The 25,958-nt window shown below is 47.0% G+C and overlaps 1 protein-coding gene across 1 annotated transcript in view; it reads left to right on the top strand.

The window, feature by feature from the left end:
• Window positions 1-25,958, top strand: part of Plxna2 (plexin A2) — a 189,581-nt gene that overhangs the window by 71,396 nt on the left and 92,227 nt on the right. Inside the window, exon 3 of the mRNA XM_013017499.1 lies at window positions 4,829-4,963. Coding sequence (XP_012872953.1) covers window positions 4,829-4,963 — 135 coding nt within the window. The remainder of the gene's footprint in view (window positions 1-4,828; window positions 4,964-25,958) is intronic.

The following is a 25,958-nucleotide window of genomic DNA, read 5'->3' as shown; positions in this document are numbered from 1 at the left end:
TCCAGTGTCTTTATAAGCAGGAATTCTTAGAGCTTATGTTAATCTCCTTACACAATAGTGTAGGCACAATTCTGTCTTTGCAGGCCTCAGTAGACTGTTACCTCATCTGTAGCAGACTATACTTATGTGACCTATCTTCTGATCTTTGTCCAAACAAAATGTTCCTGGTAGTTTCTTTTTGCATGTCCACTGAGATCAAACCATGCTAGGAGAGGAAGAGCCCAGCTACAAAAACATGCTTAGGTGACCTCCTTCCCCATGGCCCTGTCCCCTCCTTCTTCTGTCCTTTCTCTGATCATCTCTGCTGTCTGCATATTGAGATCTTCACAGTGTGGTCTGGTCTGCTAATGCTGTCATTAGGATTGGATCTGTGGCCTATTCAATTTAGTCTTGTCCTTGTGGCATTGGAACTTGCCCCTGGTGATGGAATCACAAACACTGAAGAGACCCGTCACTTCGTGGGACACCACAGAATAGAGATCTAATTGGTTAGCTTTTCAAAATCCCACTTTTGGCCAGGTGCTGGTGTCTCATGCCTGTAATCCTAGCTACTCAGGAGGCTGAGATCTAAAGATCACAGTTCAAAGAGAACCTGGGCAGGCAAATCTATGAAATTCTCTTCTCCAATTAACCAGTAAAAAGTCAGAAATAGAGCTGTGACTCAAATGGTAGAGCATCAACCCTAAGTGAAAAAGTTCAGGAAAAGCACGAAGCCTTGAGCTTAAGCTCCCCCCTACCCCCAATCAATCCCACCTTTGTTTTGGGACTTCCTGTCAGCTCTCCTTCGTAGCCAATCTGTCATGCAAGGATGGAGGACAATGTTGAATCTCATATCTCCCTTAGTTGTGCCTGAGGTATTTTCTCCATCAACTAAATTTGCTTTCCTCTGGACCTCACTGGTCAGTGTTAATGTTAGTCCCAGTTTCACTCCTGATGGACTCAAAGTCTTACAGTGCTGGGAGTGATCACAGGATCCCCTTCCACTGAGCACTGAGTAGATTTGCTTCTTCCTGTTATTCAAAGAGGAAATTTCACTGAGACTTAGAGAGGTAACTCCCCTCAATGTGTGCCAAGCCAGACAAGAAGAAAGTCCAAGATTCTTCTCTTCTCCACCAGATAGACCCTCGGCTCACACTGGTGTGTGGCCCAGAGGGAGAAAATGATATCCAGGGAAGAGATATCACTTGCTACTGACCTTCTGCCTGCTAGTTCCTCCCTCACTTTATTCTCCTTGACCCCTGGCCTTCGGGCCCTTATCTCCATTTCTCTCCGATTTTTCACTGGGGTCTTAAAGGATTGGTTATGTTGGTTATCCAAGCTTGTAGCAGCTAATATGAGCTAGAGGTATGTGTAAGAAGGTACTGACTTCTTTTGAGATACTGCCCTTCTTTGCAGGAATTCCTACTAAATGGACTCAGTTCAGTTCATGTTTGGGGCCAACAACATCATTTGTTATGGTTTAGTTTTAGTGCTGACGTTTGAGAGTTATGTAGATTTGATTTCAGCTTTTCCTGGTTTATTAAAAGATTATAGCTACAGACGGAGTTTTTAAGGCCTCTGATTAGGCCTCTGATTCAGTAAAAAGTTAATGGGTATGATTGGTCCTAACTGAAGGCAGCAGAGTGTGTGACGATAAGTTGTCTCTGGTTCGATTCCAGCTCTCATCTGGCCACAGGTACTGTCTGGTCCCAGGGCCCACAGAGCGTAAGCCAGACCTGGAACATTTGTTTTTCCTCCTGACTCTCCAGACCATACTGGGGAGCCAGGCCAGTGCCTAGGCTCACGGACAGGTAGTTTCTCCACTGGCAGAAGGCAAACGGGCCTCCTGAGGCGGGAGGTCCTGGGCCAGGCCTGAGGGAAGAGGCCAGTTCAGAAGTTCCCGAGCCCACAGCCACTGCCTTGAGGAGACTTAAATCTACCTGAGATGAGCTGTGCTCAGGTAAAAGGATGAAGGAGGAAACAGAGATATTCAGACTCAGGCAAGAGATAAAGCTAGCACCTCCCATGTGGTGGAGACAGAAAACTGAGGCCAACCCAACAAGTAATGACCATCACATTTTCTTTTTTTTTTTGTCTTTTAAAATAGCTGGGCGCTGGTGGCTCATGCCTATAATCCTAGTTACTCAGGAGATTGAGATCTGAGGATTGTGGTTCAAAGCCAGCCCAGGCAGGAAAGTCCATGAGACTCTTATCTTCAATAAACCTCCAGAAAACCAGAAGTGGTGCTGTGGCTCACGTGGTAGAGCGCTCGCCTTTAGCTGAAGAGCTGAGGGCCAGTGCCCAGGCCCAGAGTTCAAGCCCCACGACTGAGAAAAAAATAAATTAAATAACGCAAGAACTTTTGTGACTAAAATTTCCTTTTGGAAATTTGTGCCTGTCCATCCAAGGGAGAATGCTATTTTTTGAAGGTTAATGGGAACTATTGCCATTTAGGAGAATTTCCTAGATAGAGACATTGCTCTTTCTTCTGCTTAAATCTCACAGTCAGAAAGATTCCAGGGGTGGAGAGTGGATGTCTCTGCCCAATAATGTCATTGCTGAGACCAAGTAGGAGAATTAAATAAAATCCACCCCCCCACCACCACCCTGGAGAGGAGGAGCATTGGTGATGGTTGTCAAGACAACCGCCTTCCATGCAGGAGGCCCTCATTTGAGTTAGGAAAAACACAGGGTGGAGTTCAGTGCGAGGAAGAGTCAGTCCAACACCAGAGGAGGCACCAAGCGTAGAAATGGGCTGAGGGGAGAACATGGTCTGTTTCCAATCACGTTCCCTACTCACTTCAAGCTACTTCCCCAGGTCACCTTCCCAAACAGTAAGGGAAACGCAATATTCCCAACTATGGATTCTGGCCCACTGTTCCCTCTCCTGGAATCGAGGCATGAGGTTCTCTGCCACTGCGATCTCCAGGGCCAAAACTTTCTACTTGGGCTCGTGGTAAGCTTATCACAAGGGCGACTCTCAATCTAGACCACCTCAATAGGTACAGACCACACGCACCCTCTCCTGAGCCCCTCAAGGATGCCTGTTTTCTCAAGAGGGTGGAGAAATAGTAATCCTGGTCCTAACCACCTCCTCCCAACTCGGCAATAAATAATTCTGTGGGGCCTCCCCACTGAGCCAGGAAGACCTGAAAAAGTTTCCCTTCCTCCATTCTTACATGTGTGGTATTGTTACTGGGCACCAAGCTTGGCCTGTGACTGGGGGAGTCATGGTTGCTTGTCCTCAGGAGTTCTTAATGAGGTGAAAAGAAATGAGTAGAGAGAAGAGGTGGTCAGTGCAAGAGAGAATGGACAGAGTATGAAGGAGAAGGCTCCTTCTTCGAATCTTCCAGAGGAAGTATCTTTTGACCTCATTTTGATTTAGCATTAAAGCGTTTAAGATACTCTATCAGCTGGTTCGCAGTTTGTAGCCTTTACATGGTCATTTCTCAGCCATGCCCTTTCCTCCATCAGAGCCTCATACAGGTCCTCTGAGAGTTACAGGAAAAACACACACACACACACACACACATCCCCACCTTCAAAATGCTGAAAGACTTTCACACATCTCAAGCAATTAGAGAACAATTCAAGTAGGTAGTCGATACATGTTGGCTAGTACATATACAATGAGCAAATCAATTGATTATAATCCTAGGACAAATTGTCTGCTAGGGAAAAAGGCATTAGTGCAAGTATAATTAATTAGCCATTAGAGTGAGGCTAGGAAGACTTCCTGGAAGAGGTGGGCTGGACCTACAGGAGGGCCTGTAGATACACAGTGGAAAGAGAAAACAAGCTGGGATGGTGAACGCTGATGAATGATCAGCTGCTCTGTTGGGAAAAGAAGCTGGGGATGGAACACGTTCCCACCAAGAATTCCTCACCACCAACTTTTGGTAACCTCTTAGAGATCTCTCTCTTTAGAGTTTCAGCATTGTGTATACAGAAGGCAGGCTAGATTAGTAGTCTTTCTCAACTCCTATCCCCAGCAGCATCGTTATCACCTAGAATTTGTATCACATTCTGGAGTTAGGCCCAGTGACTCTAATGGTACAGTGATCAGAGAAAACTGGATTACAACATTGCTACTCAACATTGGCTGTTCATTAAGTCTACCTAGGGAGCTTTCAAACCAATGAAGACACCCAAGCCCCATCCATGGAGATGCTGGTGAATGGATCTAGCCCTGGTATTCCTATTGTTTAAAACTCCCTGCATTCAAATAGGCAGCCCTGACTGAGAAGCCTTGAACTAAATGATATCCAAGTCCTTTCTGATGTATTGTCCCAAGATGGGCTGAATTCCTAGGTCACCACAGCCCACTAGGAAAAATTATAGACAGCAAAGCCTACTTCCAGGGCCAGAAAGAGTTTCCTGAGGTCAGGAAATTTGTCTCCTAATGACCAGCTTTTTGATGTTTTTCACAATTATCTGCCATTTCCCAGTATCTGCCTGAGGCCAGCAAGCTGTATATAGATGCTGTCTTTGCCCTCTAACCACGTTAGTGCACATAAACACACAGTTGCTTGCATACACACACATCACACGGTGCTGTAAATATATATGTAGATTCGCACCAGAATAACCACATGGGGATAGTCAGAATTATGCCTAGGAGAATATATACAGACACAAATAAACCCACCACCAGAAATCCAAGACCCAGCACATTCAGACTGCTTGCTTGATGGAGACTAGAATGTTTGAAATAAGCAACACTTCTGTCCTCAGAGTAGTGGGGGTGGGGTAGCATTTGTCTGCTAAGACAACCCTTCCAGGAGGATAAAAATAGCTCAGGAGGAAGGCTGGATGTAGATGCTGAGGATATCCTCGTTTTCTCTTGCAGATTCGAGCTGACGGTCCCCCCCATGGTGGGGTCCAGTACGAGATGGTTTCCGTGCTCAAAGATGGGAGCCCCATCCTCCGGGACATGGCCTTTTCCATTGATCAACGCTACCTGTATGTCATGTCTGAGAGACAGGTAAGTGCTAACACCCATCCCTCCTTTCCAAACTCCGGGAAAACCTCTGCTCAGAACCTGTTCCGTCATAAGAGAAACCTCTGCACTTGCTGCACCGAGGTCCAGAGAGAGGCTCAGCCTCTGCATGCTTTTGCAGGGAGCCGGAGTGAAGCAACCAGGGGCCAGCCACTTCCCGGAGGCTTCTCTCTAGGCCACAGCCTCTGTCTCACAGAGTGATGAACAGCCCCGCAAGAACAAGCCAGACTGCATGGAGCAGCTTGGTGTGATTAGGAGGTAGATTTACTGCTCTCAAGCACACAGAGTCTGCTGCTCAAGGGAGCCAAAGAGGTGTAAATAATCCAGGCCTCCAGGCTGGGCCAGCTCCTTGGAGAGACAGACCCAAGATAGAGCCCTGGAAGGAGATAAAATCTTGGCCTGAGTCTGAGACTGGTGCAGGGTAGAAGCTGGTCAGACTTGGGAAGCTGAAATTATGCCTTGCAAAAAAAGACTTCTACTCTCTGCTGGGAAGCAACTGAGCAAGTCCCCCTACTCTCTCAGCTGTAGGGAGGGTGTGTTATTCTCTCAGATTATATTTGCTGTGAATGTGTGACAGCAGAGAGAAAGACAGTGCAGGAAAGGTCCTGGTGAAGGGAAAGAAGTAGAGAAGCCAAGAGGTTTACCAGATGCCTGGAGATCCAGGAAACCAAGTACAGACCTTAACAAAAACTGTTTTCTTCCATCCACTTGGACATTGGGTCCACAGTTGCTCAGCAGCCAACCATGTATAACCCTGTTGTTCATCATTTTTCTGAATAGGGGAAGTAGGATAAAGGTCAAAGATGGATAAAAATGATGATGAGTCTGTCCTAATAACTTTGCATATTGAGAAAGATCCTGGAGCTGGAGGCCCAGTAGCTTTCACAATGTGTCTCGTGGCTCGTATGCCATTCTCGGAATATTCTGCAAGGATTCCAGTGTCTTTAAGTCAGTTTCCCCTTTCCCAGAGTTCTCTTTACCTCTTTTCTTTGCAAAAGTAAGGACTCTAAATCAGGAGATAAGAAATGAACTGAAGGAGGAAACAAGAGGTGAATGGCACATGACAGTATGAAGACAAGCAGTGATGCAGTTGTAACTTGAAAATTACTTCTTGGGAACAGATGACACAAATTGTATGCTAATTGCATGCAAATAACATCCAGATCCTCTTGAACTCACCTAATTTTTTTAACCTTCTTCTTATGGTCCCTACAGTTGAGGCATAAACAGGTCCAGATGGGATCTTGGTGCAACTGGAGAAGGGTCTGCCTTGCTTAGAGTCCATAAGATGGTCTTGGAAATAAACCCTGACCCATTCTCCCAATAAAACATTTGACAGACCTAAAACAAATTACAAGACACATACTTATTGGGAACAAACTACTATCAGAATAAATGGAACTTGATAGCTACCCTTAAGTTGATTGCACTCATGAGGGTGAGGAACATGGAGGTAGATACATCTGTAGTATCAGATTCAATTCTATGGTGGGTCTCAAAGTCCCTCCTGTTCTTTGTGGCTACTAAGAAAGGGGAAAAAAACTTCTTTTGTTGATGCCAGTCTTTAAGCTTGAACTCAGGGCCTGGATGCTGTCCCTGAGCTTTTGTGCTCAAGGATAGTGCTCTACTACTTGAGCCTTAGCCCCACTTCTGGCTTGTTGGTAGTTAATTGGAGATAAGCATCTTATATATTTTCCTGCCCCATTCAAACCACAATCCTCAGATCTCAGCTTCCCGTAGCTAGGATTACAAGTGTGCGCCACCAGCACCCAGCTAAAAGTTCTTAAAAATATAAAATAAAAAATGATAGATGCTCGCCATAGAAATTCAAAAATGACATTCAGAAAACAGGCATAAGTCACCAAACCCCACTCTGTAACATCATACTCATGTTTGGAGAACAGCATTCCAAATACTTCTACAGGAATGTTTGCAGAGAGGAAGGTGGATGTGTAGATGTGTAGCAGTGGATAAAAGAATGGTCGGAAGGACTGGATGTCACATGCTATGTGATATTTTTCAAGAGACTCTGTAGAGCTAAGGAACAGGCCAGGAACTCTTGCTAAGAGTGTCCTTTCTCTCTCTTTCTCTCTCTCTCTTCTCTCTCTCCCTCTCTTCTCGCACTCTCTCTCTCTTACCCTCCCTCCCTCTTCTTCTCCCTCTGCCTTCTTTTCCCTCTCTCTCCCTCCCTCTCCCCCTCTCTCAGTTCTCTGAGACCCAATGAAGTGTAAAAAAAAAACAGGAAATAGCATTCCCATTGGTCAATGGGACTTAAGGGGCACTAAGAAGGTGTTACAATATACATTTTGACTATGAATATCACTTTTCCCCCAAGTGAATTGCCCTTTGACAATGTATCCAAAATGTGGCTAGACAAGAGGGGCTGGGTGAGGGAATAGACTTCAAGGCACACGATGAACTCTTTCATCCATATCTACCTCAAAGAGCACAGTCCCTGGCCACACCAAGTGTGCACATAGCTTGTTTATGAATACCTTCTCCTTTATCCTCATCTTCTGGGTCAGGTGCGCTATTTTTGTGACAGTCTGTACCCGTTTGGGTAGTGGCCAGGCATACAGGAAGTATTTGGGTTTCATGCCATGAGGCTGTCTCTGAGCAAGTGAGATATTAGAAGCCAAGCTCTCCCCACCAGTTGGAGCTACAATCAGGAAGCCAAATCTAAGGAGGATTTGCGGTGGAGCTCTGCAGCCTGTCACCTGGAGTGCCATAAATTGTACTGAAACAGGTAATCAGGTGACTTCACCAGGGGCTGAGTCCTAGGATGAGGGCCAAGAGCAGCTCAGCAGGTCCATCTGTCTGCATCCACCAGGCACAGACAGCTTAGACCTCTTAAGGGATGCAGTTTAATATATGGCAGTTAAAAAAAATGAAGTCATTTGACCTGGGTTCGAATCCAACTGTTACAATAGCGAGTAGCATGACTGACTACCACAGCTTCGGTTTCCGCCTTTGTTCATTCGACTCCAGATTGTCTCTGGAGTGCCAATACCTGATGGAGGTCCGTTTTAATATTTCTTACATCTCTGAGGGGTTTCAGACAAGTCCCTTGACCTCAAGGTGTCCCACACAAAGTCAGGCGGCCTCTCATAAGACCAGAGTGAGACTCAGCTCCCACAGTACGTAGCTCATTAGCTGCATAGATACTTGCCATTAAGAGCCTAGATCGATCCTCGTGGTTTTATTACTCAGAGGTATAGAGATTATGATTGACAATTAGGATCAAAATAAATGGTATGTGACCCAAGATGTAGGCCTCAGCCAGAGCTACCTGAACCAGGGGGAATCTGTGTTCGAATCCTGGGAGGCCTGAGCCCTTAACTTCTCAGGGACTTGGATTCTCTGCCAGCAAGAGGCCAGGCTTGCTCTGCATAACAACTCTCCTGTAAGAACTAAGCAGGATGCCATGATAACTATTATTCCTTCCAGCGGCAGAACCTGCAGTGATCTAATTATGTCCCCCGTAGGTACTATGGAAGGTTCCATCCATCCCACCTTCCAACCCAGGAGCCCTTGGGGCACACTCCAGCCATAGCCAAAATCACAGCAGGCAGCATTATTAGACTTTGGAATTCTCTAAAAGACTCCGACCTTCTAAGGTATCATGGGGTTGGAAATTCCCATCGCTTTGCTTTGTACTACATCTTTGGGCCTCCTAATCCCATCCCTTCTTCTACCAAGTCCAGAACACTTAGCTCCAGTTCTCCCACACCATCCCCAAAGCATAACACCTGTTATGTTCTTGGGACCATGTGAGAGTGGAACCAATCACTGTTCTCCTTCTCCTATTCTGCTGCTCAAGATTTTCATCTACCCACAAATCTAGATTAATACAATGAAGCATTCATACCTTCTCTTTCTCTCTTTCCTTGTTACCCCTTCCTTCCTTCTCTCTGTCTTCATGTTCTCTGTCAATTAACTTAATGTAATTAAGAAGTAGGACTAGTTAGAAAAGTGGGGTTGTTAGTGCCACTGCCTAACAAGTCAATGTTAATGTACTGTTAATAGATGATCTAAGGCTGGCCAGTCCCAGGAGGAAATTTGGGCACTGATTCCCCAATCCTGCTGGTAATTGCTTGGGGTCCTCTTCTGAGAATACTCCTAGCTCTTCCCTAGAAGGCCTTCCTAGCTTCATTACAGTGAGTAGTCAACAGATGTTATGGGCATGAATAGCAGTGGCACGCATACCCTCAGTGTCTAATGGAAGTCAGACCTCCAATCCAGGGGAAATCAGGCTGTGAGCCAAGGGAGAAACCAAGCAATGAGATGAAAAGAAACTAGATAGGCCCAGTTTCCACCCAGCTTGTCAGACTGGCCACTCCCAGAAAGGGAATACAGCTCTCTACTTGGGGTGGGTGGGGAAAGAAGAGCATAGGAATGGAAGCAATTATTCTATGTTATACTTTAATTAGATTGAATTAGCAGAGGGAATAGAGGCATAAAATGATCCAGTGAAGGGTGAAATGGAAAAGGGGAGTCACGGTGGAGAATGGCTCCATGCAAGCTGGAAACAGCCTTGGGAGTAGCAGAGGGGCTGATGATGGGTGTGCGTTCTGGGAGTGACGACAGAGACCTGGAAAGGCAAGCTAGCGCTGTGGTTAAGACCAGGAGCCTGTGTGTGTGCGTGCCACAGCCACCTACTGGGTAGAGGGCTTTTGCAAAAGGTATGCAACTTCTCTAATCCTCAGTTACCTCGCCCATGTAATGGCCCAGCAATGCCACCACTGTGAGAACTGAGAGAATAAATTACCTCCTGCCATAGCAAACACATAGCACTTTCAGTAAGTGGTAGTGATTGTTTCTGCTGCCATTAGTAGTATCAGTGGTAGAACTTCCTGGGGAATCTCAGAAGGGTCTAAAAGCTTATGTACCATAAGCCACACCCTGGATAACATCCCCATTTTCCAGCTAGCTATGGCCTCCAACATACCATTCTGGCTCTCCTCCTCACCCTCCCCCGCCCTCCAACCAGACACCTCAGAAGACTGTACTCTGGCCAAATGGCCTCTTTGGGCTGAGTTGCTCATAATCTGCTATTTATTTTAAAAGTCCAGGAATGTGCCCAGCAGACTAAACAGTCTTTGTCCCATTGGTACACACAGAGGCAGCCTCGGCCCATAAGTGAGGCCCTGGAGACCCAAAAGCAGGCATCTGTGGAGAAAATGAAGGGGACTCAGAGCACTGGTCATGCCCCAAGCCCTCTGCACCCCATCCCACCACATGGCCAGATGCCTGGCCAGGAAGGAGCTCTCTCAAGAGTTCTCATTTGGGGTCTCTCCAGGTACACCATAAGGTCTCAATGACAAAGACAGGCCTACCTAGTCCAGACAGTAAAGACTCTGGTCCCAGTTCTAAGTGCCCTTGTATGTACCAGGGGTTGCTACAGTGGGTATTCTTTATGACAAACCACCCCAAGTGTATGGCGCTAAAACAACTGTTTCTTACCATGCTCCCTGGCTGTAGAAGCCAGGTACAGTAAGGGTGTAAGGAGAATTAAAGTAGGTAGCCGATGAATGAGAACACCAGGGCAGTATTCAGGCAGGAACAGAAGTTTTATTTTATTCCCAAATTGCCTGCCCACCATGCATGGTGGAGACGCACATGGCTGAAAAGGGGTGAGCCACCCCCAAGCCAGCACTTATCTAGGCCAAAGGTGGGGAGAAGGTGTGGCCGGGTGGGGGAAAGGTGTAGCCACAACGGATGAGGATGTGACCTTCGGGCCTTGGACTCTCCCAGGGTCCTATGGGAGACGCCCCTCTGGGGCTGCCCAGGCTGTGACCCCAGAGGAGGGGGAGGTGACTGGCTCCTAGGTGATGCAGTTACTGGGCAGAGACTTAACCAAGAGGAAGGAGGAGTCTGCCCGACTTTCTGGGGTGGACCTTACAAAAGCTTATCCGCACTGCCAAGTCTGAAGCCTATCAGGAGTCAGGGTCCAGGGGTCACTAGAATAGCAAAGAGCTGGAATCATCTAGATGCTTCTTCCTGGTTTTCCCTGAGAACAGGAAGCAGGTTTTTGGACCAGAATGCCTTAAGATAGGTATGTCTAATGTGTCTTGGCTTTTCTTATAGCATGGTGACCTCAAGACAGGCTTTTGGAGCCTAGCAGCCCATGGCAGACACATGGTCAACTCTGACATCCCAAATACATGGGGGCTGCACCAGTAGCTTTACAGGGTGCTGCTGGCTGGCTGAAGGTTGTAGATGTCCCAAATAAGACACATAGCCAATGTCCAATGAGCCTTGAAAGAGGAAACCCTTGGGAGAATCTATCAGGAACAAGGTCTTGCTACTGGAAATATCAATGGCAAACTGCGTTTTCAATTACTCCCCCAGGCAGACGACTGGTGGCAGTGTTGTCTCCGCCCACTTAAGGGCATCCTGCCCTGTCACCACCCAGGGCCATGGTCTCTTATGCCCACAGCTTCTAGAAAACGGACCTTGTCACCATCCCTATCCTAACTAGTGCAAGACAAGCAAGGGGAACTTTGACCTGGAGTTATCAAGAACAGAAGAAAATAGCTTTGCAAGAGTATGGGACCATTTCTTCTTGACACTGGTGAGACCCACTTGTGTGTATCGGTGAACACACTTGAGTGTGTCAGGAGAGGAAGGGAAGGTCAGGTCAGGTCAGATCAACCTCCAATACATCATGACAGCAGCCTTGCCAGGAAACTCATGTTGGATTCTTGGTTTGGGGTAGGCCCTGTCTTGTCAGTTCCTAAGCTGGTTCTAGGACCACAAGTAAGAATCCTGTTGAAGGAAGGGCACTATTGCCATTTGCCTGGGGTAGTGAGTCTGTTTCTTCTAGCCAAAGCTACTGAACTCCTGGCCCCTGAGTCACCTGGAGACCTTGGGGAAGGGAAGAAAAAAAATGTATGTGTATATATGGCAACCACACTTCCAGATGTCCTCAGCTCATGTATTTTGACACCTCCAGCTATTATTTTGATTGTGCCTATTTGTTTAGCCCAGGCGACAAGGCTCCCCAGGGTTCAGGTAGAGCATGCCAGAGTGTGTTTTTATAAGGCAGGCAGAGTCTCCATAACAGCAACCCCCTTCTGCTGGGGCTGGGGGCCTTGGCCAAGCTGGAGGGGGGGGGTGGGACCATAAGAGAGAATGGACGAGGCGTGGAGCCTCGGGGACTTGGGGGAGAATTACAGGGTCTGTGGATTAGTCAAGTGAGGATAAGAGAATTGTGCTGCACTTTGGGTTTAGAATGTGTCACTTTCAAGCCAGGCTTTTGATGCACACATGTTTCTGGTTAAGGACCTAGGCCCCCGGCATGGCCCGGGAGCTCAGTTCACATCAGTGTTTCCTAAATAAAGGATGGAAACTGGCCTCCAGGTACAGGGAACAGAGGCCATCTCTACCAAAGGGTTGATTTTCCTTCTTTCGTTTCCCCATTTCCAGTATTAGGATACCCAGGGACTGATATAGAGCTGATTCTCTGGCTTTTAATATTCTCTCTAGAGCATTTTTAATCAATATTTTCACAAGAGGGGAAAGAAATGCAAACCCACCCTATTAATCTGATGCTTGGCTTGCTATATGTAAAGCAAGAACTCTAGACTTGTATTTTAAAATCCTTTGGTTTAGAAAGAAATGGTGGAACACAATGCCCAAGATGGACCAATTGATGTCCAAACCCTTCATTTCTCTAATGGCCAGGCTATTGACTTACTTTAATCCTCAGCAAGGGATTTGATTTCTCTCTCTAGGTAGGGACTGCTGACAATTGATATTCTGACTACACAGAATGAAGTTTTTGGGACAGAAGGATGAGAAATGACTTCCCTTGATTCTAAGAGACCTCCCCTCCCAGCTTGTGTATGTGTATGTGTGTGTGTGTGTGTGTATGTGTGTGTATACATGCACACATTCGTGCATGCATGCATGCAAGCACTAGGGCTTGAACTAGGACCTGGGTGCTGTCCCTTAGTTTTTTTTCCCTAAGGGTGGTGCTCTACCTCTTGAGCCATAGCTCCACTTCCAGTTTTTACTGGTTAATCAGAGATAAGAATCTCATGATGCCAAGCATCCATGGCTCATGCCTGTAGCCCTAGCTACTCCAGAGGCTGGATCTGAGGATCAAGGTTCAAAGCTAGCCCAGGCAGAAAAAACTATGAGACTCTTATCTCCAATTAACTACCAAAAAGCCAGAAATGGCATTGTGGCTCTAAGTAGTAATAGAGTACTAGCCTTTGAGCACAAAAGTTCAGTGCCCAGGCCCTGAGTTCAAGCCCTAGAAACAGCACACACACACACACACACACACACAAGAATCTCATGGACTTTCTTGCCTGAGCTGGCTTGAACTATGATTCTCAGATCTCCTAAGTAGCTAGGATTATGGGCATGAACTACTGGTGCCCATACCCCTCCCCCAGTCTATATTAAATAGTAGGAAACTGAACTAAAGGCTAAATAGAAGACTTGTTTGCCTAGGTAATCTGGCTCAGCCAGTATTCTTTTCCCAACAAAGGCTTGACTTCAAACAAGCAAGAGAAAACACTGGTTGTGTTTTAAAACTCAAAATTAAAAATAAAAAAACGAAAAACAACCCAGGCCCAAGAGATTCTCTGAAGATGTTCCCATGGGTCAAATTATGCATGAAGAGATTTGCATATTATTTGCATACATAGACTCATTCATTCAGCAGACTGTTAAGTGTCTACCATCCATAATGCATGGATCTGTCCACTGACAAGTCATTTGCATATGCAGATATGGACAGGACTGTCTTTCTAAGGAATGTTCCAGCAAAGATCTTATAAATAGATCTGCCCTGGAGATGGGCACCTTTTTTTTAAAAAAATTATTATTTCTTTCTGCTCCTTTTAGTGCACTATTAAGTGTGTGTTTGTGAAGAGATAAGTAAATAGAATCCTTGCCCTCAGGGAGATCCTATTCTGCAGGGAAGGAATGAAGTACAGATAAATTAGAAGAGAAGGTACTGTGCTCTAGGACTGCTGAGACTCAAACCCACCGGAAAGAGGCCAGCCCCCACTCCCTTCTTTCCTCTATACCTAGAGTCTCTCAGTCTGAGGACTCTGTCTATCCCTTGACACAGGAATCCAGAGCTAGCGATTTTTTTTTTTTTTTTTTTTTGGTGACGATCTCAGGGGAAATGACTCTGGAGAAGGAAAGGTGTACCCAAGCTGGTGTGAAGAGGCAGAAAGACAAGCATTGACTACACAGTTTCCTGACAGCCTGAGGAATGTTGGCTTAGTTCAATCTCCGCTCTACCAACTTATTGCTGGGAGACGTTGGGCACATTGCTTCATCTCTCTGTGCTTCCATACCTCTATTTGTAAATGGGCATAATCTTGCCATCTGGTTCAGGGTGATATTTAGTGGATTAATGCATAAAAGGCACTCTAAGAGGTACCTGGCACAGGTAACAAACGTTAGTGGTGATAATTCTATTTTTATGGTTGTGCCCACCCCTCCCCCCCCCGTGCCTTGTCAGCAGGCTGAGAGCTCTGCAGGTCATGTTCTGTATAACCTACACCTACCAAAAGCAAATGGTACCTCTGCCTGGCCGCTCTGTTCCACTTTATTCCAGACGTGTTGAAAGCTAGTGTTTATGTCATGTTTTTCTTACTTTAGTTTACAAACATGACCTCAGCTAATAAGTATTATTTTCCTGAGCTTTTCTTGAGATAAGAAAACTGAAATTCAATCTGGCTAAGTAATTGCCCAGAGCACCGGAGCTGGGGAACAGTGAGGCAGCAGGGCTGGGCCCCCACACACCCCAGTTCACACCTCCTTATTCTCTGGGATAGCGCCCCCTGCTGGCCAGCCACCTTCCCTCCTCTGCTCCTAGCACTTTCCAAATTAAAAAAAAAGACTGACCTGCAGGAGCCCTCACCTGCCACTCCAGAAGGTTCTTAAGTTGGGTACTGTTTGTTTTTAAAAAACCAATAAAAGAAAGGCAGTGCTTCCCCAAGGCTCTACCTGGACAATTTGAGAAAATGATTCTGAGTGGAGGGAGAAAAAGCCCTTTGTCCTGAGGAGGTTGGTTACTGCTGCTGCCATTTCTCCTGAATCATCCCCGAATCCTTTCTCCTCCTTAGAGCAACCTGGAAAGTCAGGACTTCCCGCCTGATTTGATACACAAATGAGGAAGGCCAGACCGTCCTGTGACGGGCAGGTCTGCAAAGCATCGGTCCTTCTTCCCTCCCCATCCAGCAAGTTTAGGGACCCCAGAACGTGATACCATGGTTCCCCTTGTGCATCCTCTACCTCATCCACAGCGGGGCCTGCCTGGCAGAGGAAACCTCTTGCAAGGAGGCCAGCTACCCGCTCAAGATTCAGCTCAGCCTCCTATGGCCATTCTATCAAGGAACCAGCCAAGCCAGGATCAGCTAACTGCAAGCCAGACGTGGGGTTTGTAGGCTCAGGAGAGGCTCACGGTCTTGCATGCAGACAATGATGTGACACCACCCCCAAAACCCCGCAGCCTGTTTCATAGCCCCCTCCCGGCTTCTCCTTTGTGCTCCCTAGGTTGAAGTCAGTAATTGAATGTGTTTTATTTAGACCATAACATTTAGTGCCACTTTAGATTTCCAATTAGGCTTCAATCAGACACCGAGAGCCTGATTCGTTTTGTTGTTTTGATCAACGCAAAAGATGGCAACATCAGAGGAGCTGTCGTGCAAAGTTATTTCCATCTGCTGGTGATGGGCACAGGGCCTGTGATGGGAAGATGGAGTTTCAGAGGTGTCGCAAGAAACACAGGCCTCAATAAAGGGGAGAGGGAGGAGAGAGGAAGCCCGGCAAGTTGTGAGAAACAATACCAGTTGATGTCCCCAGGGCACAGGGCAGGGCTGGGGGTAGAGGGAACTAGATCACTTCCCCATCAATGGCCAGGACCTTGGGGACCATGAGGATGGGAAAGCAGGGCAGGTTTCTCATACCAATGACATTAGGCTTGGACAGACCTTCTCAGGACTTTCATCTACCTAGGTCCCAAGAATATAGTGTCCGTAAGAGGTGAAAAGTGACTTCTGGGTTATAGCTGCTTATATTGCAGCTGTTATATTGCAGCTTCTGACCTCCTTGGCCAGACGTGGTTGCATGTGCCAGCTTTAGCCATGTGCATCGGGCTTGGCTTTGCTGCCTGTGACAGCGCACGTTCCTGAAGGGCCGTGGGAGTGTGAGTCACTCAGCATTGTCGCGGGCACCCGTGGGGGTGGGGGTTCCTCCTCCCCCCCTTGGCTCCTTCTGCTTTCCAGCTGGTCCTTTCATAGCCCAGCTCAGAGGCTCGTCATCTCAGCCCTAGTCTCCACTTCATAGTTGGAAATTTTACCTTGTTCATTTCCCTGAGCCTTTGCCATCTGCCACAAATAACCTTCCTCACCCATCCCTCCTGGTTATTCCCACATCTCGTCTCTGCAAACAGGTAAGGGTTTAGAATTTCTCCCAGGTGGAAAAGACTGGCTGGGTTACTCAAGCAAATAGTCTAGGTTCAACCTCTGTCCTTCGCGCCGTGTTTGATGAGGAGGAGAGTGAGGAAGGCTGAGATAAGAGTGGAGTCATGGGAAGACTGGCAAGGGACAGAGATGGGAACTCCGCCCTAAAGCCACTCAGTCACCGATGGCTGGTTCATCCAGCAATCACTGAGGATCTACTGCTGATGGCATGGCATTTGCCCTACACAAAGGAAACAAGTGAGCAGGGTCCCTTGCGGAGAGCTAGGAATACAAGAGAGCACCACCCAGACTTGATCAGGGAAGACTTCCCGCAGGAGGGGAATGGGCTAGCATGATCTCAACGGGTCCCAGTGGCAACCCTGCCCAAAACTGGCCTCTCTTTTCTTGATGATGTTACCTAGATGCCTGCCTGTCCACAGGGCTTGCTTGTGGGTTTCGCTGTACCATAACCAGGGCAGGGCCATGATTGCTTTCTCCTATGTTCTATGTAGCAGAGGCTGTGGGATTCTGCAGTTCCTTTCTTCCTGAGTTGGGATCCTTTCTTTCTGGGAAGTTTTCTGACCTGCATGCTGTGAAAATTCCACAAGGAATTGATAGCAAGTTTGAGGGAATATTCCCTGAATACATTACCAAGCTTTCTTTTAATCCCACTTGGTGAACTCTCTCCCTTCCTCTAACAGTCTTTCCCGTAACTATGAGCAGGGTAGATCGCTACCAGTCCTAGGGTTCATGGGTAGAGCATCCAACAGACAACAACAAACCCTCGTCATTCATTCCCTCATTTTAACCGTATTGATGGGTGGCTGAGATTTTGCCCAAGAGAAAACAAAGCATCTGGCCCTCAGTAGGTGCTCCATAAACACTTGTTGCAGGTTCGACAGAAGGAAAGAGAATGCACAACCAGGAGCCACTCAAGCAAAGTGCAAAGCATTCATCCTTGGAGGAAGTTAAAGCTGTATCTGGGTCTTGGCTCTGCCCCTCTTCCCTCTGGCCTAATCCTCTCTAAGCCTCGGTTTTTCTCTCCCATCAAGTGGGGACAGCACTACCGTGTACTGAGAAAATGAAGCAGCCAATTCCTCAGACAGAGCAACAGTCACAGCTGCAGCCGAACCTAGGCTTGCTTGCCATCCCCCCCCTCCTCACCCTGCCCTGCAAATCTCCGCTTCATTTGAGAGCTTCCTCTTTTCCCTGCCACCAAACCCCCTACAACCAACATGTTGCTCACTTTTTATCCTGAAGTCATCTGCCAGTTGCATCTATTTTGAGCCTCTGTCTTATGAGACAAGAATAAGGCAGGGAGACAGATAACGGTGGAGGCAGGCTCATTTGCCAGTTGTCAGCTACCGCCGTCAGCAACATCCTCTACTCTCTCGCTCCCTCTCCCGAGGCACAGAGGGAAAAAAAATCATTGTGACCTTTTATTTACTAGTTTATCTGGTCAACTCAGCTCCAGATCCTTCTCAGCCCAACCCCCAGCTCTATTCGTCTCAGCAGGCCAGGGCTCCTGCCCTGTCTTGTGGATTTCAGCACACTGCAGGATGGGCGGGCTGGGTTGCGGTGTGAACCTGTCTGTGGTTGTGACAAGAGCCCCAAATCTGTGGGGGTCTCAGCTCTGTGAGGCTAGCATGTAACCTGCTCCATCACGACTCAGGAAATCGCAGCCTGTTTGGGGTTTTGGTTTTTGTGGGTCGTGGGGCTTGAACTCACATCCTGGGCTCTGTCCCTGAGCCCTTTGGCTCAAGGCTTAAGCTTTACCACTTTGAGTTACAGCACCACTTCCGGTTTTCTAGTGGTTAATTGGAGATAAGTCTCACAGATGTTCTTGCCCGGGCTGGCTTTGAACCATGGCCATCGGATCTCAGCCTCCTGAGTAGCTGGGATTCCGGGCGTCAGCCACCAACACCCAGCTGGCAGCCTGTCTTACCAGAGGGTATGTGACTGACCCCTTTCATCTCAGAACTGCCCCTTAACTTTCACCAGGCACCTCCTCCTGTTCATCTATTTCCCCTCAATCTCTACTGGCAGCATCTGCTGCTGGCCTGGCTGCTCTGCCATGGTCAGCAGCCATGTCTGCTTTTCTCCATCCTTCTTGACCTGAGTGCGCATTCGTTACCAGCCATGGCGCTGAGGCGTGCAACCCAGGAGCAGTGGGCAGTTAGGGTGGTGACAGTCACAGAGCTGACAAGGAGACAGAGGAGGCTAATGTGTGTGTGATGACAAGAAGACATGCTGCAGAGGTCCCCAGGAAGCCAGAAACGAGCCGAGCAAACCCACACAGCCTGGACCATGATCAAACACAGGAGTTAGACTCTATACTGTGTGTGTGTGTATGTGTGTGTGTGTGTGTATGTGTGTGTGTATGTGTGTGCATGCACACAAATACATGCACCATACCCAGCTAAGGAAAATAACCATTCAAATAATTATCCACGATCGAGTAGGCCTCTTGCACTCTGTTTCCTTCAGGCTATCTGCCACAGACTGCCCAAAGCCTCCATTCCCCGTGTCAGAATTGACAAGCCTTATAAAACTGTCTCCCGTGTGGGGAAGGGCATTTTTAAAGCTCCTTGTACAAGTCAGTCCCTTGGTTTCCAAGCTCTCTTCTTGGCCCTCACTGTCAGCATCAATTTTCTGCAAGGAGTGATTTAACCTTCATTTATTCATTAATTCCTTTTCCCCCTTAACTTCATTAGGTAAGATTTATAAAGGTGCTGAATTGGAAAGGTCACCTGTACCTGGGTCCAGGACACTGTGTGCCCAAAGCCTCTTCTTGTGAGCTTTCTTCCTTCCAGTTGTCCTGGGGGTTGGCAGATGAGGGGGAAGGCTGGGGAAGGAGGCAGAGCAGAGCCTGAGACTCTCTGGAAGGCAGGAAAGGTGGTGGACGCCACAGCTTCCACACACACTTTGACGTGGCCTGCCTGGGAAGGGCAGGCTCTCCCTTAGGCACATCTGGAATCCTGACTCTTTCCTTCCCCAAGATGCCCAGTTCCATCCTGTCCTCAGTTTCTTCTTAGATTAATTGTGTGGGGAATGGAGAATGGTAGAATCTGCCCCCTCCAAGTTGTTGGAAGGATTGAGCAGAAGCACAAGGCGCGCGGGGCAGTGTCTGGCACACCACGAATTCAGTCCATGGCAGCTTTGAAAACAATGTCTTGAATTTTCCTGGACCAAACCATGGCAGTATTGGGCAGGTGTGAGATTACTAACAGCTAAAGAATAGAGCCCAGAGTTTGTTGGATTTCCCCAAGAAAATGAAGCCCATGCATGGTTGCTGACATCTCCAGAACTAGAAGAACAGCCTAAATCCATGGAAAGATCCAGAAAGAACCACACCACCCACCAACTGGTGATGTCAGAACTGATTTCCTGAGAGCCAAGCATTGTGATTTACATTTGTAATCGCAGCTACTTGGGAGGCAGAGATCAGAGGCTCACAATCAGAGGCCTGCCCAGAGAAAAAGCACAAGATCTTACCTGAAAAATAACTAAAGCAACTAAGACTGGAGGCTTGGCTCAAGTGGTAGAGCACTTGCCTAGCAAGGTAGAGACCATGAGTTCAAAACCTCAGTGCTGCCCCAAGCCCCGCCTCCCTTATACACTTGTTGGTTTCTGGATTCTAGCAGATTGTGCAGGAAATAAGGCTCAGCTGGCCTCCTGCTCTAGTTGTGACCTAATTACCCAATAATCAAGCATCTTTGCCCAAGTCCCAGTAGCCTGTTGGCTCAGCTTCCAACCAACCATCTCATCTTGTGGAGCTGTCTCCCTTTTACCCATCATTTGAGGATGAAGGAAATAGAAAACAGACTGAAAAACCATGCTAAGTTCTACTTACTGTCACTTCCATGTTGTCCTTGCTTCTTGTGCTACCAGAAGAGCTCAAAACCATCCCAGGCTGAATGGTTTCACTCTTCTGGGTGTCTCTCTAACATAGTATGTGTGAGTATGTTTTTGTGTGTGTGTGTATGTGCGTGTGTGTGTGTGTGTGCACACACACACACACACACACACACACACACATACCATTACTGGGGACTTGAACTCAGAGTCTTGCTGTAGTCCCTTAGCTGCTCAAGCCTGGAGCTTTACCACTTGAATCACAGCTCCACTTTCTGCTTTTGGCTGGTCAATTGAAGATGAAAGTCTCTCAGATTTGTCCACACAGCCTAGCTTCGAACCTCAACAGATCTCAGCCACCTGAGCTTACAGGCGTGAGCCACTGGTATCCAGCTTTCTCTAACTTTTATGGTAAAATTATTTTTCTTTTCTTGATGTCCTCCTCCTTGAGACTCTAAGTGACTAAGGGGCTCGGGGCAGGTCACATGCACTACTCCAAATGCCATTTGTACAGTCAGAACTCCATCAGTGATTGAGAAAATCATTTTAATAGGAAACTGGGCAAGCCAACCCTATTCTGTGTGCCAAGCTGGGAATATTGGGCTTGAATATGATCACAGAGGATTACAAAAATTAATTTTGCTTTATCTAATATTGTTCAGTTTAGGGCCTCTAGAATGCAGCATGCAAAATTTATATTCCTAGTACACACTGGAGCAGGTCCAGATTCATAGAGAAAAGTCTAGTCATCCCGCTTCTTTTATTTTATTTTTTTCAGAATCCTATTTGCCTTACCCAGGATCACTAATTTGTTTGCCAAGGGTTCACAGAGGCACTGGGTCCCCAAGTTTCAGTGTTCAGAGCACCTGCCAAAGGAGACCTGTGCCGTCTTCAAGTCTCAGGGCTGTCTTCGCTGCCTTACTTGTCATTTCAAATATTTTGTATTAGTTGCTATGACTCCCCAGCTGCTAGATTTAATGAGATTCTTTGAACACTGTTAATAAACAATGTCTGACCTTTTTAGAGTGGCAACGTTGCATCGTTTCATTTCAGGAAATAAGGCCCTCTACAAATAGCCATTTGCTATGGTGGTTGTTACATTTTGAAGTGAATCTGCTTCTAAACATGAATTTGGTGGGAGACTCTGGCAATCTCCGTCCAGACGATAGGAAGTATTAATGCTGCAGCAGGCTGGGGGTGAGAGGAAGTGATCAGTATTGACACATGCACTTCTCACCCACACCTCATCTGAGCTCTTCCCTCCAGCTCTTCCTCCAGCTGTGGCCCTGCCCTCCACCGTGCATGGCCTTCAAGGGGCTGTGACTTGTGGGATCATCTCTCCTAGCTGGAGACGGTTTCCTTTCCCTATAAATCAAGCTAAATCAGCACTGAAATTTGAAGGGAAGAACGAAGGCCTCACGCATAGAGGGAATATATTCTCCCTGCCATCTGTAGTTGGCTTTGCCTAAGGCATATATATTAGTCAGAAGAATCGCTGCTTCTATTTTTCATGAAGTTCAATTTCTTTACCTGTGGCCCTAGACTAGCATCTAGTGGCCATGAGGTAATGTTGGTGGGCACCAGGACAGAAAATGGAGCTGTACATACAATTTAGTCTGTAAATATTTTCTGTCTCCAGGGTCAGCTTGCCAGAACAGATACCCTGCTGTTTCTGTAATTCTCAGGAGAGCTACCCTAAGGGAGGTACATTGCATTTCAGTTGCAGAGCAAAGGTGATAGACACTTCCTGAGACCAATAAAAAATACAAAGTCTTGTCTTTTTCAACCTAGCTGCTAAGCCCCTCCTCCTCAAAACTGCCTTTAGCCCAGGGGTACTGCTTTCTGCTCTCTCGGTCCCAAAGCTACAGCCTTAATGTACAAAATTAGACATAAGTAGTGACAAATAACCATTAGAGGAGAGTGGTCCTTTTACACTGTAAAAATGGGGTTGGGAATTGTGACTTTTAAGAGGTAAGAGAAACATATGGACAGAATACCAAGAGACTCTTATTTGTCCCTTGCCATTAAATCTCAATCAAAGCCATAAGAAAGCAGCTGCAATCTGTTTTGTTCTCCATTTCTTTGTAAGAGACACCCAAGGCTACACTCAGAAACCTCCCATTTCACATGCTCTGGGTTCCTTCCCCATGATGAAATCAAAATCCACAGTGCCCAAGAACAGAGCCAGTAACTCAGGACGCACCTTTCACCCAGTGAGGCAGGGGGGCAGTTAGTACTGGGACACTTGATTATGCATGGGACTGTTAACGTCTTCCTTTACCTTCTTGGCTTTGAGGTAAAACTTTTAGGAACTTCCTAATGTATGCTAGAATATGGATAAACTTCAAAACACAGCACACTATGTGAAAAGAGCAGCCACAAAGGACCACAAAATTAGAGGGTTCCACCGTGCAATGTACACAACAGGAAAACTCCCAGACAGAAAGTGGATTGGTGGGTGTCTAGAGCTAGAGTCCTAGGGAGCAGGGGAAGCGCAAGTGTGGCTGGGCATGTGGATTTTTTTCGGGGGGTGAGGGGAGGAGGGGAGAGAAACAATGACTCTAAATTTGAAAACCATGATTGTATAAATCCATGAAAATATTAAACAATATTAAGCTGTGCATTTTAAAGGGAAAATTTTATGATGTGTGAATTCTATCTCAACAGAACTCTTTAAGAAAAAAAAAAACAATCTTGCCAGGTGCTGGTGGCTCATGCCTGTAATCTTCACTACCGAGGAGGCTAAATTCAGAGGATCTTGGTTCCAAGCCATCCTGAACAGAAAAATCATGAGTCTTATCTCCAATTAACCAGAAAAAAGCCAGAAGTAAAGATATGGCTCAAGTGGTAGAGTGCCAGCCTTAAATGAGAAAGTAAAGCAAGAGCATGAAGCCCTGAGTTCAAGCTCTCATACACACACACACACACACACACACACACACACACACACACACACACAATCTTAGGAAAGCTGTGCCCTAATCGTCTGGCTATTCTATATCCTCTCCTCCTCTTCCCCATACCATAAAGCCTCTGAGGGACCCTCTCTCCTTCTCCTCATTTTCTCTACAGTCTTTCTTTATTTCCCTTTGGATCCCACCATCCATGCCTCTACCCAGTAATCGTTCCTTGACCTCAGAAAGATGAAAGGGAAGGAGAAGATAATGATGAAAATTAATAATAACTCTAGCCATAAAATGTGAATATTATTATAAATTATTATTATAGCTGTCTCGGACTTAATTTAATCCTCACAACATCCCTCTTAGGAAGACGATCAACCATAACTTGGAAAGAGAAGAAGCTGAGATGGAGCAAACCGACTCATGTGGCCAAGAAAACCAAGCTAGTCAGGGTCACAATAGAATTCACACCCAGATCCATCTTCCCCTCAGCACCTCTCCTCTGAAGCACCGCAGGACCACCCGTACAGAAGTGGGCTTGGTTATTTATGGGTGAATTCTAATAGAAGTAATGTGATGGGGTTCAAAACGGCAATATCTAGGATCTCATCTGCTGGTCGGATATTTATGGCCCTTTATGGGTGATATCTGTGCGGCACTTCCATTCATTCTGGTTTTCATTAACACTCTAAGCCTGTTTAGAAGTCTGTTTGTCATTTTTAACTCCTCTGTTTAATCTTGCCTAGCCCCAATCCTTCTTCTCCATAAGCCAGTGGGAGACAGCTCCTGATGGCTCTTTTCTTCTCACGATTGTGGGCAGGTGAGGAGGGGGGAGAGCAGAGTGTGGTATGCACATCTCTGTGCATATGTGTGACATGAATATGTATTCAGAGAATCGGCATGAGCGTGTGCTGTGAGTGATATGTGTGTGCAGTATCAGTGTGCTGGTGTAACACATTGTGTGTCTGTATTCAGGAATATGTTTGTACAAAAATTCAAATGTATGAAGTAACAAGGTGTGTGTGTGTGTGTGTGTGTGTGTGTGTGTGTGTGTGTGTTGGGGATGCTGATTCATGATGTCCTTCTGTCAGAAGCACAAAAATTCTCCGGTTGAATCTTTACCACCTGCTGCTCTTAAAGCTCTTCTCCCCTCACCCACCTCCCACTGCGTTGTAGAGCCCTAGAGTGTAGGCTTGAGAGGGTACAGGAAGGGACAGTCACCAGGATCCGTCCCCAAGACAGGCTTGGAGAATTGGGGAAAGTAGAGTCTGGGCCCCAAGGATAGAAACTTCCCTCTCAGCATAGCAGGTTTATAGGTTGTCCGTCTGTGGGCTCCTCTTCTTCAAGGAGACCTGGATTTGTTCTAATTTTTAAAATTATTATTATTATTAGACAGCCACTCCTAAGGATCTAACAACAATAATAAAAGAAGTCTAAGTGGACACATCCATTTCCAGATCCTTTGCTGTCCTCAAAGCACATACCTCATGCTTGGGACTTTACTTGGTGGCATTTGTCATGCCCTTACTATTCACTCTGCCCCTTCTCAAATCCTGCCTCCTCCATGCTCCTTACCTGTGGTTGACACACTTCTCCCTGACCCACCCAGCCACCTCCACAGTGGTAAGCGGCACCATGGTATTGAACACATTTATAAAAAAAAAACTTCTCTCTAGGACAGCTAGGCCAGAGCTCTGGTACATCCACAAAGCACATTCCATCTCTGCTTCCCTAAGAGACTCAGGCATCAGAGTTATCAAATAGGATAGTTCTGGTTGTGCACTGAACAAAGGCATCTGGCTAAAGCGGAGTAGGGGTTACGTATAGAGAGGGAATACTTCCATCAAACTGTGCAAAAGTGCCGCATTGGCTAGTTGTGTTTGGGAGAGTTGAATCTCACTGTGTCTGGACAAGAATGCTTAATGAATGACACAAAATTCTTGCTCTCCCCCCCCCCGCCCCAACCCACCCCCTGCCAGGCCTCAGCTGCTGAAGTCTGGCCTCACTTTTCAGACAGTTTCACCCCTTCACTGATTAATCTCACCCCGCCCTGATCAGCACTACCCTCCACAGGCCCCCATCTGGCTCCGGCTTAATTTTCATTTCTCCATATCTGCCTTTTAAATGTTCTGATCTTTTCCACACATGTTTGTTATGTCTAACTAGCTTGCAGGCTCTGGGAGGGCAGAGCACATGCTTCTCTTCCCCTTATGTTCCACCACCCCAATGACATCCGTCAGCACCCACGCCACATCACCGTGATGCAGCCGCTGTTCTTGCAGCAGAGGGTACAGACCCCACAGCACTGTGCGGGGGGCCAGATGCATCGGGCGGCAGCCCCTCTCCTCAGATGCCATTTCGTCTGGCCCAGGCATCTTAGGGTGCAGAAGCCGTGGTCCACTCACCTCTCTTCTGCTCTGGACCACATTTCTGGGGTGGGTGGGGCAGTCGACCAGGCTTAGGAACTCGTAATCTCGTGTGTGTGTGTGTGTGTGTGTGTGTGTGTGTGTGTGTGTGTGTGTGTGTGAATTCAGGGCCTGGGTGCTATCCCTTGTCTTTTTCACTTAAGACTTCAAGACTGGTGCTCTACTACTTGGGCCACACTCCTCTTTGGGGGTTTTGCTGGTGGAGGTAAGAGTCTCAAGGACTTTTCTGCCTGGGCTGGCTTCAACCTGTGATCCTCAGATCTCAGCCTCCTGAATAGATAGAGGTGTGAACCACTGGTACCTGGCTTATGGTATCTCTTGATGGTGACACAAAGTACTGGGCAGGACAATTAAGAGTGGCCCC

This window comes from Dipodomys ordii, unplaced genomic scaffold (genome assembly GCF_000151885.1).
Source record: "Dipodomys ordii isolate 6190 unplaced genomic scaffold, Dord_2.0 Scaffold35, whole genome shotgun sequence".
NCBI classification, from domain to species: domain Eukaryota; kingdom Metazoa; phylum Chordata; class Mammalia; order Rodentia; family Heteromyidae; genus Dipodomys; species Dipodomys ordii.
Note: the sequence above shows the minus strand (reverse complement) of the source record. Positions and strands in the feature narration are given on the sequence as shown.